This window comes from Diabrotica virgifera, chromosome 7, assembly GCF_917563875.1.
Source record: "Diabrotica virgifera virgifera chromosome 7, PGI_DIABVI_V3a".
Lineage (NCBI taxonomy): Eukaryota > Metazoa > Arthropoda > Insecta > Coleoptera > Chrysomelidae > Diabrotica > Diabrotica virgifera.
Window position 1 is genome coordinate 235,540,452 of NC_065449.1, and position 15,972 is coordinate 235,556,423.

The following is a 15,972-nucleotide window of genomic DNA, read 5'->3' on the forward strand; positions in this document are numbered from 1 at the left end:
GGTGAATCGAAAAGTGCAAATTTAGGGGGTAAAATAAACTTTCTCCTGTAAGGTTTAAATTTAAGTATGTGTTTGAGTAAGTCATTTAAAAGAAATGTGTACAATGACAGGCGATTCTGAAGAGCATAAGACCTTGCCAGGCGAGGGGAAAGATTAGGGGTTTTTCCTAAATTTATTTTTTTTGCATCGAAAATTTTTTTTTTAAGTTTTTTGAATCATTCCAAACCGAAAAGGTCTTTAGTGATTTTTCTCTTAAGTTAATAGTTTTTGTTATACAGTGCGTCCATAAAGTAACGCATAAATTCATTATTTCGTAAACCGGCGATATTAAGGAAAAATCCCGAAACAGGTCGATTTTTATTTTTAAATTCCGATTCTTTGGCATATATATCATACTAGTGACGTCATCCATCTGGGCATGATGACGTAATCGATGATTTTTTTTAAATGAGAATAGGTGTCATATGATAGCTCATTTGAAAGGGTATTCAATTCTCTATTCACTAATATAAACATTAACATATTTATTTATACAAGGTGTTCAAAAAAACATTTTTTTAATTAAAATAATTGAGAAAAAAAGAAGAATATATGTAATTTATTTAATTCAAAATGCGTTTTACTATTGTCAGAAAACAGGAAAAAATGTTTATTTGACAAATAAATATTGTTTTTCGCTTAAATTCAATGTTAAAGCTGCCACCCACCTGTCTCTTGGCAGTTTGAACATTTCTTTTAAACGAAAATCAATGTTTATTTGTCAAAAAAAAATTTTCTCTTTACTGACAGTAGTAAAATGCATTTTGACTTAAAATAAATTACATATATTCTTCTTTTTGTCTCACTTATTTTAATTTAAAAAATGTGTTTTGTACACCCTGTATAAATAATTATGTTACTGTTTATATTATTGGATAGAGAATTAAGTACCCTTTCAAATGAGCTATCACATGACCCCTGTTCCCATTTAAAAAAATCCTCGATTACGTCATCACGCCCAGATGGATGAGGCCACGAGGATGATATATATGCCAAAAAATCGTAATTTCAAAATAAAAATCGACCTGTTTCGGGATTTTTTCTTAAAGTCGCCGGTTTACGAAATAACAAATTTATGCTTTACTTTATGGACGCACTGTATAAGCGATTGAATATTTTGAAAATTGCGAAATCGACCATTTTTAACCCTAAATCGGATATTTATCTAAAAATTTCAAAGTTGCCAAGGTAGGTAGATATTCTTTAAACATTGATTAATGAAATCCCAAAAAGTTTTTTGCAATACAATATCGGAAACCCCTTTGTTTTTTAATTGCTAATCAAGCGGACGCGACACTGTAGTATAAATGAGGACGTTTGAGTTGGCATAAATTCATTATCTCGAGAATGGGCAACTTTCAAGAGCAATCCTCAGACAGGTCGATTTTTATTTTTAAATTAGGACTTTTTGGCATATATATAATAATAGTGACGTCATCCATCTGAGCGTGATGACGTAACCGATGATTTTTTTAAATGAGAGTAGGGGTTGTGTGGTAGCTCATTTGAAAGGATATTTAATTCTCTACTCACTAATATAAACATTAACGTAATTATTTATACAGGGTGTACAAAAAATTTTTTTTTATTAAATTAACTTTGATTAAAGGGCCTAGCCGGGTAAGATGATGAAAAGTGCCCCCAACTCGATTCGAATTCGATATAGGTCACCGTTTAGCATTTTTAGCCCCCTAGGTGACCCACCTAGCGAAAAACTTTAAATAAAAAAGTTGTAAGATTTAAAAAGTTATGGCCGAAAAAATATTTCTTTTAATTTTTTGGCGGGAAATTTAAATTTTCGAACGATTTTAAAATTTTAAATGAGTATAAAAAAATAACTAAGACATTCGTGTTTTTCACAAAAAAAATATGTAACGTGTATTTTTGCATAATATTTCACCCTAAATTTTTTCATATTTTTAAAATTGGTGAAACGTACCTTTAAAAATAAAACCCGCATTTTTTCGGTTTTTTTTTCGTTTTTTGATATAATTTTATACATATTTTCCAAAATAGGTAATACCGTCACTAGAATAGGTAAAAAACTGAAAAATAATTGGGATTTGTTTAATAAAAATTTTTTGTAATGCCATCCATTTTAAAGATACAGGGGGTTGGAGAAAACAAAATTTTACACATTTTTTACGATTTTGCCGAAAATACTGGCAACATTGTAATAAAATTTGGCGAGTATTAAGAGGTAGTTGTTGTTCAATTTTTGACATACAATTAAGAATTTTATATTTTTTGTCATTGGCGCGCATAGGGATAATGGTCTGAACTTTTTAAAGAAAAAAGATAGTACGCCACTGACATATTATATCAAATTAACAATCGCTTTTGAATTCATCGTTCAATTCGTGACAAGAAATCTATCTTCCTATTTTTTCATACGACGCGCCATTTTTATTCAAAAAAGAAAATATCTTAACCCTTATAAAGTATTCGAACTTCTAGCAGTTTCTACATCTACATAAACTACTCATACATCCATAATATGTATATAAAAACTAATTCGAATACTTTGGAAGCGTTAAGCTTTTTAATTTTTACAGCAAAACGGCGCGTCCTATGAAAAAATGAGAAAAAAGTTTTTTTTATCGCAAATTGAAAGAGGAATTCAAAAATGATTGTTAATTTGAAATATGTCAGTGGCGTACTATCTTTTTTTCTTTGAAAATTTCAGACCATTACCCCTATGCAAGCCAATGATAAATATCAAATCCTTAATTGTATGTCAAAACATGCACAATAACCACCTCTTAAAACCCGCCAAGTTATATTACAATGTTGCCAGTAGTTTCGGCAAAATCGTAAAAAATGTGTAAAATTTTGTTTTCTTCAACGCCCTGTATCTTGAAAATGGATGGCGTTACAAAAAATTTTTATTAAGCAAACCCCAATTATTTTTCAGTTTTTTATCTATTCTAGTGAGGGTGTTACCTTCTTTGAAAAATATGTATAAAATTATATCAAAAAACGAAAAAAAAAACGAAAAAATGCGGTTTTTTATTTTTAAAGGTACGTTTCACCAATTTAAGAATATGAAAAAATTTAGGCTGAAATATTATGCAAAAATACACGTTATATATATTTTTAGTGAAAACGAATGTCTTAGTTATTTTTTTATACTCATTTAAAGTTTTAAAATCTTTCTAAAATTTAAATTTCCCGCCAAAAATTTAAAAGAAAAATTTTTTCGGGCATAACTTTTTAAATCTTACAACTTTTTTATTTAAAGTTTTTCGCTAGTTCTCGATGCGGCTGAGATAAAAAATAAAAACATAAATACCCTAATTAGGCTCTAGGTGGGTCACATGACCACCTAGGGGGCTAAAAATTTCAGAAAGGGAATTTAACTACATATGCTAAAGGGTGACCTATATGAATTCGAATTGAGTTGGGGGCACTTTTCATCATCTTACCCGGCCAGGCCCTTTGACAAATAGAAGAAAATTTTTTTTTGTACACCCTGAATAAATAATTATGTTAATGTTTATATTACTGAATAGAGAATTAAATAACCTTTCAAACGAGCTATCACACAACCCCTAATCTTATTTAAAAAAGCATCGATTACGTCATCACGTCCAGATGGATGACGCCACTACTACTATATATATACCAAAAAGTCCTAATTCAAAAATAAAAATCGACCTTTCTGAGGATTTCTCTTGAAATTTGCCCATTCTCGAGATAATGAATTTATGCAAGCTCAAACGTCCTCACTTAGACTACAGTGTAGCGCCCGCTTGATTAGCAATTAAAAAACAAAGGGGTTTTCGATATTTTATTGCAAAAAACTCTTCGGGATTTCATCAATCAATGTTTAAGGAATATCTACGTACCTTGCCAATATTGAAATTTTTAGATAAATGTCCGATTTAGGGTTAAAAATGGCTGATTTCGCAATTTTCAAAATTTTCAATCGCTTATATAACAAAAACTATTAACTTAAGAGAAAAATCACTAAGAACCTTTTTTGTTTGGAATGATTCAAAAAACCTAAAAAAAATTTGTTCGATGCAAAAAGAATAATTTTAGGAAAAACCCCTAATCTTTCCCCTCGCCTGGCAAGGTCTTATGCTCTTCAGAATCGCCTGTCATTGTACACATTTCTTCTAAATGACTTACTCAAACACTTACTTAAATTTAAACTTTACAGGAGAAAGTTTATTTTACCCCTAAATTTGCACTTTTCGATTCACCTGGTAGATACACGTGCACCGCTGAGGCCTGCCAGGTCATGGTTTTTAGCCTTGGTGTGCTATGAATTATCACTAGACAAATTTCTAGCCTTAGAGGACGACCGTTAGTCGGAGGGTTCACTAGCTCTTAGACTATAACGCGAAGGTCCCGGGTTCAAATCCTGATACGGACGATTGTTATCCTTTTTTTAATTTTTGGTGTTGTTTTAATAAAAAATTTTGGAAAGTGGTAATATCAAAATTTGTTTATTAATTAAATAAAATACAAATAAACTTTTAAGTATCCTTATTTCGTTGAAATCATATAATATAAATATACCTTCTTACGTGCATACAAAGTACACACACATTCTTTTTTTTTTGTTTATTAGTCCATTTATCCATTTCCGCACTTAACTTGTAGGTCCGTTTTTCACCCCCGAAAAGGGGAGGCTCTAACCCCCACGTAAAAGCAACCCTCGGCTCAAGTTCAATAATGAATTAGAGGGTAAGAGGAACTTGAATCTAAATTTTGTTGCAATTCGTGGGTGATACTGTAAATCACACGGTATCGCCGTATTTAATGTTTATTCACTGGCTTATATTGTGTGATATACTGTGTGATAGTCTAAAAAAAGGTTATTTAGCTCTATGTTGCGCTATATCTATAGCCTGTTCAATCAGGCTAGGTATCAATACTAATCAAGATTTCTCTTTTAAAACCAAATCTAGCTTTTTTCAAGAAAAGCTCTAAAGTTTAAAGGAGAAAATTCCCTAGGTTCTCCTAATTGATCAATTTCAATTTTTCAAACTGCATTTGAAAGTTTCAGCCTTTCTGTAAATGTAGAAAATTGAGTAGTTCAAGTGCTTGTTGGGCCTAGTATAATTTTTCAAATTTGTATTTTTTTGCGGACTTTGGATTGTAAAATGATTATAAAAAAACTATTAGACCAACCCTAATGAAATTCATCACACCATCCATCCAATGGCACTACAGCTTAAACTGGGCCTTGGCGTCCTTATCCAACAAGCTTCTCGAATCATTTCCATTTACCGCTGTTTTTTTCCATGAACGCGTTTTTAGGACGTTTTTGGTATCCTCATCTACTTCGTCTTCCCATCTCTTTTTTGGTCTTCGAACAGGTCTTTTTCCTAGCATTCTTGCATTTAGCAATTTTTTGGTAATCTATTCTCATGCATGCGGACCACGTGCCCTGTCCACCGCAATCTCTGAAGTTTAGTGTATTGTGCCAGCGTTGATTGGCAATATTGTTCGTATCTTTCTTTATTGTACGTAATTCACCCGTTGTTATTTTCACTTATAATTGGGCCCAGTATCCTACGTAATATTTTTCTTTCAAATAAGTCTAATTAGACCGGACTCTCAAAGGAGTTTCGTTTGAAACAATTGCAGACAGGATTCTGACTTCTGAAATGTGTTGTTGTAACCCTGGAATTTGATTTCACAGATGTTGCCAGTCTGTACTGTGGTTCTCCCTCCCCCACCCCACCCTCTCCAATACTTCATAATATTTGTTTTTCAAAAAATTCTACAGACTGTACAATAGCACCAGTAAAGTTAATTTTAAATTTGGATCGATCTCTTAAATATGACCTACATAACAAAAAATGAATCATAAAAATCGGTTCATAATTGATGGAGTAATCGCGTAACAGACATAAAAAAAGTCATACAAATAAAGGCTTGTATTTGAGATGAACAAAATAAAAATGCGATGAGATAAAAGCTTCTTTTATTGAAGTCGATTAAAAAGACTATTGCTTTTAGGCATGAAATTTTATAGGTACCTACTTGAGGCTATGTTTTGCCTATTCATATGTGGCGAAAGTAAAACTACAATAAGGATTTAAAAACTTTTAATAGAAATGAAAAATACGCATTTCGTTTCCAAAAGTTGCACTTTTCCGCACAGCGTGCGCGAAAGTAAATTTTTACGCACGGCGTGCGGGAAAGTAGAATACCTTGTAATGTGGCATTATAATATATGATAATACATGCAATAAACTAATATTTAGATATAAAAATTTATACTATTTTTATTCAGTTGCAATGCGAAGGCAAAACAATCTTATTTTTCATTTAGAATACGGAGCGCAGTCATGCACTCTGAATCGATGATTTTCGACTCCTATTGGAGTCTCATCAGAGAGACCTAGGCCTGCTGATCCATACTCTAAGTGACCAACATCGAGAGTTTATCCCCCACACCGCAACTGACGTGAATGGATTAGATGACTAGAGTCATCTGCCAATTGAAAGGAAAAGTTTTTCAATCCTAATAGCGACATTAATAATATTTAAAAATATTAAAATGCTACTAAAAGATTTTTAAATTGAAAACCTATTGGTCTATTTCCCTGGTAACACCTCCAAGGCTTCTAAAATATGCAAGCCAGATGGATGCTGCAGTGAAAACAAAGAGAAGGAATTCTACACTTTGCAATTCACAACCCCGTCTGCAGCTTGGTAAAGTTCCAACGGAAAATGGACCTAGTTACTCTATAGGAGTAACTGGGTCCATTTGGGTGACGATTATTTGGGTCACTTGATGAGAGCTCATAAATACGCATTACTTCAAAATATAATTCAAGGGAAAATAGAAGAAAAACGGAATACAGGCCGTAGAAGAATGTCATGGTTGCGGAATTTGAGAGAGTGGTTTGGCTGCACCACTAATGAACTTTTTAGGTCAGCTGTAAACAAGGTCAGGGTAGCCTTGATGATTTACAATCTCCAATATGAATGGCACAAGAAGAAGAAGACTCTATAGAAGTAATAATAATATAAAAATAAAAATGTATGCCATTTTTATTCAGTTGCAATGCGAAGGCAAAACAATCTTATTTTTCACTTAGAATGTGGGGGATAAACTCTCGATGTTGGTCACTTAGAGTATAGAGCAGCAGGCCTACGTCTCTCCGATGAGACTCCAGTAAGAGTCGAAAATCTTCAATTCAGAGTGCCGGACTGAGCTCCGTATTCTAAGTGAAAAATAAGATTGCTTTGCCTTCGCATTGCAACTGAATAAAAATGGTATACATTTTGATTTTTATATTAGTATTACTCCTATAAAGTAACTAGGTCCATTTTCCGATGGAACTTTACCAAGCTTCAGACAGGGGTTGTGAATTGTATAGTGTAGAATTCCTCACCTTTCGTTTTCACTGCATCATCCATCTGGTTTGCATATCATAGAAGCCTTGGAGGTATCACCAGGGAAATATACCAATAAGTTTTCAATTTAAAAATCTTTTAGTAACATTTTTAATATTTTTCATTATTTTTAATGTCGTTATTAGGATTGAAAATCTTTGCCTTTTAATGTTTAGATATTGTTTACTAAATTGTTTCAAATGTATCTTATTGTGTTAATGTTTTATTGAATTAACGCAATAATTCGATGAAATAAAATTATTTTGACATACTATTTCAAAATCAAATCAGTAGACAATACAATTGTTTTGAATCGTCGTCATGGAAACCAATATCGCCGTCGTGGTATCCCATTATATTGAAAGTTTGGTTTTGTCCACCTTGTCAAAGAATTAATTTGTGTATTTTCACTCCTAAATAAAAATTGATATTATGACTATTTTTTGAGGCTTCTTTCCAAACGTACGGCCCTAGAAAAAATATTGTTCTTAACGCATGCGGAAAGTGTCTTCCCCGCACTCGACTGCTTGCCCGAACTCCGCTATCGCGTCGTTCGGGTCAACGGCAGTCTCGTGCGTAAAAGTATCACTTTCCGCACTAGTTAGGAAAATAACTATTTCCTCCTATATTTTCCCCCTTTTAGGAGTAATATCTCCCGTCTTATGGGCGAAAAATGGAGACAAAAAGTAAAGGTTTTGATTCTTTTCAGATTTTGTTAAATAAAAAATTCAGCACAAAAGTTTCACAGCACAGTTTTCTACGACCTTTTTTTATTTTAATTAGTAAAAAATTTAATTATCAACTACTCGAGATTTAAATTATAATAATTTAAAAAAATACCTAAATGCTATTTACCCCTAGTACGTCACTGAATAATTGGTTGCCTACTATTACTAAATTCTTATTATTAATTGTAAAAATACAACTAAAAATGGTCAATATAAGTTCTATTCGTTTCCGAAAAATTATAAGCTTAAATTTGTACCTACATACTATCAGTGAATCTAATTAATGGGAAATGGCTGTTGTCGGTGGACGTATTTCATATATATAGTTATAATGTTTATTTACATTTAACTATATATAATATAACAATATATAACTATACATAATATGTCATAACATATTTAACACAATATAACTTGAAAAACAAACACAATATTAGTTATAAATTCCAATTAACATAAACAAAATGCGCTAATGTCACTGTCACTAAATTAAATGATAGACGTCAAAATTTTTAGTAAACAAGATATAAACGTAAAAAAATATACTGACATTGTTACAGTTAAAATTCATTTAAAAATGTTTCGAAGTTAATTGTTGGTATAAATTACAATAATTATTGTATTAAATAAATATGTTTATAGTATATTATTCAACGAGCATGTAATGATGGCTATTACTCACGATGAAGAAGTTTGCGACACGAGCCGTAGGCGAGTGTCGTAATTCATCAGAGTGAGTAATAGCCATTACATGCGAGTAGAATACTATACTTTTTCTACGACCTTTTTTTATTTAATTAGTAAAAAATATAATTATCAATTTCTCGAGATTTAAATTATAATAATTTACAAAAATACCTAAATGCTATTTACCCCTATTACGTGGCTGAATAATTGGTTGCCTACTGTTACCAAATTCTTATTTATTGTAACAATACAACTAGAAATAGTCAATACAAGTTCTATTCGTTTCCGAAAAATTATAAGCTTAAATTTGTACCTACTGTCAGTGAATCTAATAAATAGGAAATGGCTGATGTCGGTGGACATATTTCATATAAAATATAGTTATATTGTATATTTACATTTAACTATAATATATAATATAATAATATAACTATACTAATATGTTATAACATATTTAACACAATATAACTTGAAAAATAAACACAATATTAGTTATAAATTCCAATTAACATAAACAAAATGCGCTAATGTCACTCTCACTAAAATAAATGATAAACGTCAAAATTTGTAGTAAGCAAGATATAAACGTAAAAAATATACTGACATTGTTACAGTTAAAATTACTTTAAAAATTTTTCGAAGTTAATTATTGATATAAATTACAATATTTATTGTATTAAATAAACAAGTTTAAGTAATTTTATATGCAGTTTATATACGATTAATATTAAAAGTGCCATGCGCCCTTGAATCTAACTTCAGCCCGTGAGTAATGACACGTGAGTAACTTCAGCCCGTGAGTAATGAATTATTACTGACGGGTACAGTAATGGGTACTATTATCTATGAAAAAATAGCGAATAATGAGCATGTGATTAAACGGTCGTAGAAAAAGTAATTTTATTTGAAGTTTATATACGATTAATATTAAAAGAGGCATGCGCCACTTGAATCTAACTTCAGCCCGTGAGTAATGACCCGTGAGTAACTTCAGCCCGTGAGTAATGAATTATTACTCACGGGTACAGTAATGGGTGCTATTATCTATGGAAAAATAGTGAATAATGAGCATCTTATTAAACGGTCGTAGAAAAATGATATTATTAACTTTTCGACGTCCACATCGGATGTCGGTGTTAAAATACAAAACATTAATCATGTAATAATGACAGTAAAATTCTCCCGTTAATGATAAGATGCCACAAGAACAATATTAATTCATTTATTGATACCTACACGTTTCAATCCTTGTGCGTCCTTGAAAAATAAAATGGACCAACTTTGCCTCAACAAGTATCTGCAACTCTAAATATGAATAATTTGTGTCATGAAGGTGTGTATAAATTTGGTGCCAAAATAATAAGTGGTCATAACAGACTGAGAAGTGCATCCAACAAGATGAAAACCATAGTGAGTATACTTTCGGTTTATTACACAGATATATTTCGTGTTGTCATTACAACACACACACGCAGTTAGCAAAAAAAAACAAAGGTCGTTGATTCTTGTACCGAACCGCCAAGTAAAAAATTTACATTTGATCATATTTTTGTTGAAAGTTCTTCAAACAAATCTATTTTGATTTAAAAAACGTCATAAATTATTTTCCTGATCTACCTATTCATATCTTTTTTTATTTTTTATTCAAAGCAAAGATTAAAATATATTGTTGTACTATTTAAAATACACAGTTCAAATCTTTCTACTTTCAAGCACTCAAAAAGCTTGCACGAGCTTTCCTGGTTTTTGGCTTATATTTCTTTGCTTTTTTCTTGGATTCTTTTTTAATTATTCGTCTTATTTTCTGTTTTTCCCTTGCCACTACTGCATTTGGCATTACGGCGAATGATTATGCAAGTTTTAGGTGACGATTTCTTTTAAATTTTTTTCGAATTATATTTTTCGTTTTTTTGCGTTTTTTTAGCCTACACTTTTTTTACAGACCTTATTGGCTGGGTTTCTAGGTTTGGTGACAGTTTTTAGGACTCTTTTTTCTCTTGAACTAAGTTTAGCGTGTCTAGGTAACGAAGAATATGTTCAATCCAGGTTTAATTAAATTTTGGCATATTTTTTTATTCACTTGTGCATCCAATGCAATATTAAATATTCCACAATCAACAAATATTCTGCTTTCCCAATGCTAAGGTCTACCGCTTCTATCACAGATGCTTGTATTAGTTCCCATTCCTCTTCTGTTCCCCGTCGTCATTCTTTCCAATCTCTGGTTTATCTCATCCTTTCAACCATTACCCAAGTTTATTAACTTCGGAAGAAGAATTTTATAAATTTTTTCAATAAAAACTTCTGTCACCAATAGGATCCCTCTTTAGTAGTAGTACTTTTTGAGTTTTGACCATAGCTCTGAAGATGGCTTTGTAAACCGAAAGCACTTCGGTTTACGAAGCAATTTTTACACACTTTTAAAATGGTACCCCGTCAAAATAGCCCCGTCGAAAAAGCTCCGACAAAATAGCCCCGACATAATATCCCGCACACAAAATAGCTCCGACAAAATAGCCTGCAGACAAAATAGCCGCGGAATAATAGACCGCCGACAAAATAGCCCCGACAAAATAGCCCCGACAAAAAGCTCCCTTTAGAATTCATCATGAAATAATCCCTTAAAAATACATTTTTTCGGAAATGGTAATTATCCTCTATTCAGATGTTTATCTTAACCACATTAAATAAAAATGGTCTTTTCAGAGAACTCGAGTCCTGTCTTCCCTGCCTCTTGGAAGTCTGAACCTTTAATTTAAGCGAAAATCAACGTTTATTTTTTTCTGTTTTCGGGCAACAGTAAAATGCATTTTAAATTAAATAAATTACATACATTCTTCTTTTTTGTCAAATAATTTAAATTAAAAAAAATTCTTAGACACCTTGTACAAATAATTACGTAATTGTTTATATTACTAAATAGAGAGTTAAATAACCTTTCAAATGAGCTAGAACACGACCCCTATTCTCATTTAAAAAAACATCTATTACGTCATTACGCCCAGATGGATGACGTCACTAGTGTGACATATATAACAGAATATCGTAATTTAAAAATAAAAATGATCTATTTCAGGATTTTTCCTTAAAGTCGCGGGTTTACGAAATAACGAATTTATTCCTTCCATTTGCATACTGTACGTCTGAATTGCCGATATGAATTAAATTAAATTATTAGAAGAATTTTTTTACTGATTAACAACATTTTTGTTTAATTTATTAATATTTTGTATTATGACAACGACGTCCGAAGTGGAAGTCGAAATGTTAATAAAATAATTTTTTTAAAAACATTGTGGGTTATTTCCCAGTAATTTAAAATATGTAAATGGTACTCCGTTAAAAGGTAAAACATTTTATTGGAGATGTTTCCTAAGAGCCTCTTTTAGCCGGGGCTATTTTAGCCGGGGCTGTTTTGACCGGGGCTATTTTGTGTGCGATCTATTTTGTCGGGGCTATTTTGTTTGCGGGCTATTTTGTCGAGGCTATTTTGTGTCCGGGCTATTTTGACGGGGCTTTTTTGACGGGGCGGCTGTTTTGACCGGGCTATTTTGACGGGTCACGTTTTAAAATACTTTTTTCTTTTTCCGTTGAATAATTTGTTATATGTACTTACTTATCCCTGTTCACTCCATGCGAAGCATAGGGCGTCAACTGTCTGCCTCCATTCTGTCCTATCCTTTGCACTAATCTTTATTTCTGCCCAGGTTTTCCCAATAGCATTAATTTCTTTCTCCACACTTCTTTTCCACGTTTCTACCGGTCTACCTGGTCTTCTCTTGCCATGTGGTGTGTATTCTAGGGCTTGCCTCGCTATGTCTGTAGTAGGTATTCTTAGTGTGTGCCCCATCCAACTCCATTTCTTTTTGCATATTGTCTTGGCTGGTTTGGCCAGTAAATGTTAAGGATCTTCCTTAGGCATTAATTTATAAACACTTGCATCTGTCCGATACATTGTCTTGACACTTTCCAAGTTTCTGCTCCGTATAATAACACAGTCTTCACGTTGCTGTTGAATAATCTTATCTTGGTTTTACTTGTCATCTGACGTGAAGTCCACATTTTCCTTAGCATATTGAATGCGTTTTGAGCTATTTCTATTCTCCGTTTTACGTCCTCCTCCATCCCTCCTTTGTTGTTCAAAATACTGCCCAAGTAGTTAAATGTCTCTACCGTTTCTAATTCAGTGCCTCCCAGTGATATTCCCATTTCTCTTGGTGTATTTATTTACATTATCTTAGTTTTTCTGACGTTTATGTTAAGTCCGATCTTCTTCCCTGCCTCTGCTACGTTTTCAGTTTTGCGTTGCATATGTTGTCTTTTTTCTGTTAAAAGGCATATGTCATCTGCAAATTCCAAGTCCTCAGGTTAGTTAAAAACATTCCATCTTATTCCAGTCTTATTACTAGTAGCCTTAGACATGATTCAGTCGATTACTATCAGGAATAAGGTTGGAGAGACCACACAGCCTTTTCTTACTCCTGTACCAATATCTATTTGTTCTGTTAACTTGCCTTCGTGGACTATGTGTGCTGTGGAGCCTTCGTAGAACAGCTTTATAATTCTGATATACTTGGGAGGCATTCCGTATTTCTCTAAAAATTTCCATAAGGCTTTGCGATCTACACGATCAAACGCTATCTCGAAGTCTATAAAGTTCACATATAGCTTATTCTACCACTCTAATGATTGCTCTATAATCGTTCTCATCGTACAAATGTGGTCAATGCAGGATCTTCGTGCCTGGAATCCAGCTTGGTTTTCTCTTATAACTTTATCAAATTCCTTCTTCATTCTTTCAAGCATAATTCGGGTCATTATTTTGCTTGTTGTGCATAGCAGGGTGATCGGCCTCCAATTCTCACATTTGGATGTGAAACTTTTCTTTTTCCCTTCATTAATTTGTCCTATGTAAGTGTGTACAAAAAAATATATCAGCCTTTATAAATTTTCAATTTTTTCTTTACAGATCGCTTTCTTGGCAATTTTAGCAGTATCATTAGCAGCTAGTCTCGATCATCTCGAGCCTAAACACATTCCCATAATTCGTCAAGAAAACGAAGTCAGCGTCGATGGAAACTACCGTTCTTCTTTCGAAACTGGAAACGGAATCGTCATCCAAGAACAAGGTGTTCAAAAAAACGCTGGTAGCCAAGATGCAGCATCCGAAGTACATGGATCAGCTGAATGGCAAAGCCCCGAAGGTATTCCAGTAGTCCTCAAGTATGTAGCCAATGAATTCGGATACCAACCCGAAGGTAACCTTCTCCCAACTCCACCAACAGACACCAACACACCCCCACCAATACCAGAAGCAATCCTTAGGTCTCTCGAATGGAACGCTGCTCATCCAGAAGAAAATGAAGAATACCAAAGACCAAAACATCAGTAAATTTTAATTAAAAAATTGTAAATAAATTTTATTTTTCTATGATTTTTTGTTATTTTAATTTTTATGTCTATTCTTTTAATTTTTTTTAACATCCAATGTTTTTTGATACTTTAGCTTCTAGACCTGGATCCCGCGTACCAAAAAAAGTTGATTAATAGCAAGCTGAAAATTTGTTAATAGCTTAACGGTATATAGTCGGACAAACTTTGATGTATAAAATGATGTATGTTAGGAAAACTGGAACAGGGGAAGTTTTAATTGTGGAACAGGTTAAAAATCTGGAACGTCAGACTACGAAAACGTTCCATGTATTTTGTCGGACAAAACTTCCAATTGATTTGTTACCATGTCATTAAACTCTCATGCAAAAATCAGACTGACGTTTATCATCAACTGGGCATTTTAATGAGTGGAACGCGAAGAGCATGTCAAATGACAGGAATCATGTTGGTTAGTAGGAGCAGTCTGATTTTTGCATGGGAGTTTAATAAAAGGGTAAAAAATCAATTGCAGTTTCTGTCCGTCAAAATACATGGGATATTTTCGTAATCTGACGGTCCAAATTTTTAAACTGTTATACAAAAAACTTCCCCTGTTCCAGTGTTCCCGTACGTCAAAGTTTGTCCGACTAGATACCGTTAAGCTATTAACAAATTTTCAGCTTACTATTAATAAACTTTTTTTGCTACGTGGAATCCAGGTCTATTCCATGTCAGAAGCTATTTTCATAAAAAGCATGTTTTTAAAAGTTTCCTATTTGAACAAAAAAAAAATGATGGCTAAAATGTAACGAAATTTGGTAAAAATTTATAAACTAAAACCTCATAAGAAAAGTTTACAACAAGAACAAACTTAAGAGTTAATTCGTTCAGCTGACTCATTAATCTTATCTAGTTTGTATAGGTGTTTTCTTAAACGATAATGTTCTGGGTCATCAAATTTTTCGAGAGTTTTCAATATCAATATCAATAATATTCTTAATTACTTTCTTAGCCGTAATTTGCCCTTGAGTGGATATCCATTTCTATTGATGATTTCTTATCATTCACTTTGGAACATAATTTTATATAGGTTTCTCCATAGTTTTTTATAGGTTTTAATATCAAATGTTCACGGTCATCCTCATGCACTCCTTTATGACCCTGCACCAACATTGAAAACACTTTATTATTTCTTCGTCGCCATGTTTTGATTTTGTGAGTGTATTCTTTACTGCCAAAATAGCTACTTGGCTAACTACAAAATGTTGATTGTCTTTGGTTTGAGATTTCTATCTACGATTCTATCAATTAAGGCCACCAAAGCAAAAACTTCTTGCTTGAACACAATTTTTGTATATTGACCAACGCTGTAATATTTATTTTAATTACATGTCTGCCCAAAGACTCCTGATCCAGGAACATGGCCAGATTTAGACCATCAGATCCATAGTGACCATAATAAGTCCCCATTAATATTTTGGCGGAAGTAAAACTAAAGATTTAAATCAATTACTTTTAATGGGAAGTAAGCCACAATTTTACCAAAAAAATAATTTTATTAACGCTTCGAAGTATTTTGTATTATTTTGTATTTTGTATTTTGACAACGAAACCCGATTTGGGCTTCTAAACGTTAATAAAATCATTTTTTTGGTAAAATTGTGGCTTATTTCCCATTAGAAGTAATTGATTATAAAAATGCCACAAGAAAATAGTATAGTACAGCACTAAATTTACAATCAAGATGCAGTAGGAATAAACAAACCAAGACACTTTAAATGCT

The 15,972-nt window shown here is 32.5% G+C and overlaps 1 protein-coding gene across 1 annotated transcript; it reads left to right on the plus strand.

The window, feature by feature from the left end:
• Positions 1-10,076: 10,076 nt before the first annotated feature.
• On the plus strand, positions 10,077-14,250 carry LOC114325719 (endocuticle structural glycoprotein SgAbd-2-like). The gene is made up of 2 exons (XM_028273848.2): positions 10,077-10,226; positions 13,786-14,250. The coding sequence occupies exons 1-2, from the start codon at positions 10,128-10,130 to the stop codon at positions 14,206-14,208; spliced, it is 522 nt and encodes a 173-aa protein (XP_028129649.1). The 5' UTR covers positions 10,077-10,127; the 3' UTR covers positions 14,209-14,250.
• Positions 14,251-15,972: the final 1,722 nt, after the last annotated feature.

Excerpts from the sequence above, each read along its gene's own strand:
- LOC114325719 (XM_028273848.2), top strand. The coding sequence starts at position 10,128 with ATGAATAATTTGTGTCATGAAGGTGTGTATAAATTTGGTGCCAAAATA. Across the intron at positions 10,227-13,785 it reads CCAACAAGATGAAAACCATA|ATCGCTTTCTTGGCAATTTT; the intron begins GTGAGTATACTT and ends TTTTCTTTACAG.